The sequence below is a fragment of the Syngnathus scovelli genome, chromosome 21 (assembly GCF_024217435.2).
Source record: "Syngnathus scovelli strain Florida chromosome 21, RoL_Ssco_1.2, whole genome shotgun sequence".
In the NCBI taxonomy this organism is placed as follows: Eukaryota; Metazoa; Chordata; class Actinopteri; order Syngnathiformes; family Syngnathidae; genus Syngnathus; species Syngnathus scovelli.
Window position 1 is genome coordinate 4,625,427 of NC_090867.1, and position 3,143 is coordinate 4,628,569.

General features: G+C 39.6%; 1 protein-coding gene across 1 annotated transcript; it reads right to left on the reverse strand.

The window, feature by feature from the left end:
• Positions 1-204: 204 nt before the first annotated feature.
• Positions 205-2,605, reverse strand: zdhhc4 (zinc finger DHHC-type palmitoyltransferase 4). The gene is made up of 6 exons (XM_049758952.2): positions 2,104-2,605; positions 1,940-2,013; positions 1,682-1,860; positions 1,480-1,605; positions 909-1,153; positions 205-809 (listed from the first exon to the last, which is right to left on the reverse strand). The coding sequence occupies exons 1-6, from the start codon at positions 2,224-2,226 to the stop codon at positions 510-512; spliced, it is 1,047 nt and encodes a 348-aa protein (XP_049614909.1). The 5' UTR covers positions 2,227-2,605; the 3' UTR covers positions 205-509.
• Between the last annotated feature and the right edge of the window lie 538 nt (positions 2,606-3,143).

Consider the following 3,143-nt stretch of genomic DNA (forward strand, 5'->3'; position numbering starts at 1 on the left):
TTAAGCGTCCGCTTCCGTGCCTGCCTACAATTACATTTTTGATAATTCTTGCACACCCCCAAATTACTCAAACTTGCTCAAAGAAAATGTGCACATAAGTCACGAAATATAATTCATAGTACTAATAAAATATACTATAGTAAAGTACTCCATTTTGTGAGTTGTGGCAACATGATTGGTCATAACAAAATAAAAGAAATCAAATTAAAAATGCAACTCATTTAATAGAGAAGAAAAATAAAAAAAATTAAGGCATTCTCATCCAAGTAAGGCAATATATTAGAGAAATGTACCACATCGAAATCTCCTAAATCGTTACAGAAATTTCCCCCCAAAATTAAATAGAGTAAAAAATCAGTTCAATGATATAACAGCATGGAAGGAATACAGCAGTTTTTGTGTTTCTCTTGTTAGGGCACTTTTCCAGTCCATGCCAGATAGGGGATCACTTTTTCTTCAAAACGAGTAATTGATTGTTGGATGTTAACAAACAGCACAGTGGCAATGTCCTAAGTGCTTTTTTTCCCACCCGTTTTTCGAGGAAAAAATACCTCTCTCAAATTCCGGAATATCCCTCGGCTATAGTAGTTTCTTTTCGAGGTGTGAGATGGCGTGCTACAGGAATGGTCAGCTGTGGCATTTGGCTGGCAGTGTTGACAAGGGTAGCCGCGATTTCTGTACCACTCATTGGAGGTTTGGTTGATGAACACGAGGAAGAGATGGAACAATACGTAACCGGCTAGCAGCAAGAAGACGAAGACGACAAAACCCAGCATGAAGACGATTCGGGGGAAGGCCAGGAACAGTTGCTACAAAGCAAAAACATTTCAATACATGATTCAGGAATTGATGATACAGAAGATACTTGTCCAGCAAGTTATGTTTCAATGCAAAAAGAATCGTCTTACCTGGATGACAAATAGAGGCCCAGCCATCTGTTGCTGGTCGTACTCGTCGAGGTAGACGGCCCACGCGAGCCCCGACTGCAGCGCTGCTTCGAGCAGCATGTGGCTGCTCAGGATGGCGATGTCCGCCGCCATTGCGCACACGCTGAACAGGTAGAGCAGGAAGTAACGGATGTTGGAGGCGCCGATGCAGTTGTTCACCCAGATGCAGTGGTGGTCGAAACGCTGGACGCACCTGTCGCATACACCTGAAATAAAAATGTGAATTTATTTCATTATTAATATAGGGGTCTTTGGTTTACAATTGTCCCAATGTGCAAGGTTTTGAGATTATGAATGGCATCCAACTTTGTAAGAATATGTTGTCATGAATGGAGGCCGCCTTTTGAGAAAATATGCATTGCAAGTAGTTGCAAAACAAATGTTTTCACTCAATGCCAGAGGCAATGAACAAAAGCATGGAGGCAAACAAGAACCGATAAGATCCAAATAGTCTTTGTGAAAGAACACAAAGTACGATGATAAACTCACAAGGAGGGAAGAATAACCAGAACAACGCAGACAAAGAACTCACTGCAGTGCTTGGAGCGGGCAGGTTTGATAAGATGACATGTTGGGCAAAAGATGCCCGGGTGAAACAGCCTCTTGTCATACGGATACATGCTCAACTGGCTGGAGAGTTTCTTCTTTGTCACAGTGCCTGTAAAATGGCAAAAAAAGTTGAGAGTGGAATGGACAAGTCACAAAATTAGACAAAGAGCCAACAAAAAAGATACCTGGGTCGCTCTTAATGCAAATGCAGAAGAACAAAGTCTTGACCGCAAGTAGAATGTAAGGCACGGAGAGACTGATGAGAGAGGTGCCCATCTCCACGCAGAAACCAAAAACCTCATAGGTGAACTCTGCGTATACAGCCGCCTCCAACAGGATGTGCAGATAGATGAACATGTTGCTCCTGCAGTGACAAGGAGATGCCGCTATGTAAGAGTGACTACGGCATGAAAGGTATCAGTATAATTAATTTGTGCACACACCTTTGATGAAAGAACCTGTGCGAAGTCCACTGAAAACACCGCTTGAGCCATTGTGGAGTAAGTGGCGCAAGTACCTGTGTAAGAGAAATCAAAAATACATCACACTTGGTCCAACAGCGCCTCCCCGTGTTAGTTTACGGGAATACCAATAAAGTATGTCTTACCTTTGATGTGGCGTCAAAAATGTAATTAAATGGACTTTGTTGCTGCCCGGAATATTTGCAGACTAATATAATGGCCGTAAGAACTACCACGACGTAAATTGCAAACAAAGTGAGGAAGTCCATGGCTCACTGAACCACTTAAAGGTGTTCACGGTTTAAACTCACCGCAACGCCGGTGGTATGACCTGTATTAAATGTTCGCAGTTGTTTTGGTAACACTTGAAGGATAAATGTTTACGGAAGTAAAATGTCCGTCACATCTAAACTACTAAAGTTGACAACGTCAGTAGGCACGCATAGTTAAGTTATCAAACACGTTTCTTACTTTTTTCATTTCTCCTCAAACGCAAACACAATCATTTGAAAATCGATGTCACTTTAACATCTTTGGTTAAGTTGTTGTAGTTTGCGACGTGTTTATACGTTTCACGTTTGGTTTACGCCGCTACTTCCTGTAAACATTGCTACTTCTTTAGCATACGTGGCTGGCTAACGGCAATGGGTGGGGCTAAAATGTACGGAAAGTCTAAGGTGCCGAATTTAATTTGTTTAAAGAAAAATAACAACAATTAGTAGTATTGTTATGTTGTTGTTGTTGTTGTTGTTGTTGTTGTTGTTGTTGTTATTGTTGAATTACCGTAATTCGTAAGAAAGCAAAATAACATACACACCATTTATGAGCCATACACTTAGAAAAGTAAATTTGTTCGTGTTTTATCCAATTTATATGCAAAATCCTACATGTTTTGTGTTTATTTTATAAACGTCATTCTTGCATCAAAACACGATTATGAATTATTGGCCAAATTCTAGGCTGTAATTCGTATAACATAAAATATTTGTTCATGTATATTTAGGTCTGAAAGTTGTTATAATACTAATAATATAATAAAAAATATTAATATATCAGTTTATTGAACATTTTGAGTTTTCTGAATAAACTGGCATAATCTATTGTTTTCTTATGTGTCTGTCATTATAAAAAAAACACAAAAAAAATCAACAATTCATCACAAGACACCCGCTGGATCTGGTTGCGG

What these genes read in the sequence shown, in the direction of transcription:
- zdhhc4 (XM_049758952.2), bottom strand. Translation starts at nt 2,226, where the DNA reads ATGGACTTCCTCACTTTGTTTGCAATTTACGTCGTGGTAGTTCTTACG. An exon ending in TTTTTGACGCCACATCAAAG is followed by an intron (nt 2,014 to 2,103) that starts GTAAGACATACT and finishes TCTCTTACACAG; the next exon opens with GTACTTGCGCCACTTACTCC. An exon ending in CACAGGTTCTTTCATCAAAG is followed by an intron (nt 1,861 to 1,939) that starts GTGTGTGCACAA and finishes TTGTCACTGCAG; the next exon opens with GAGCAACATGTTCATCTATC.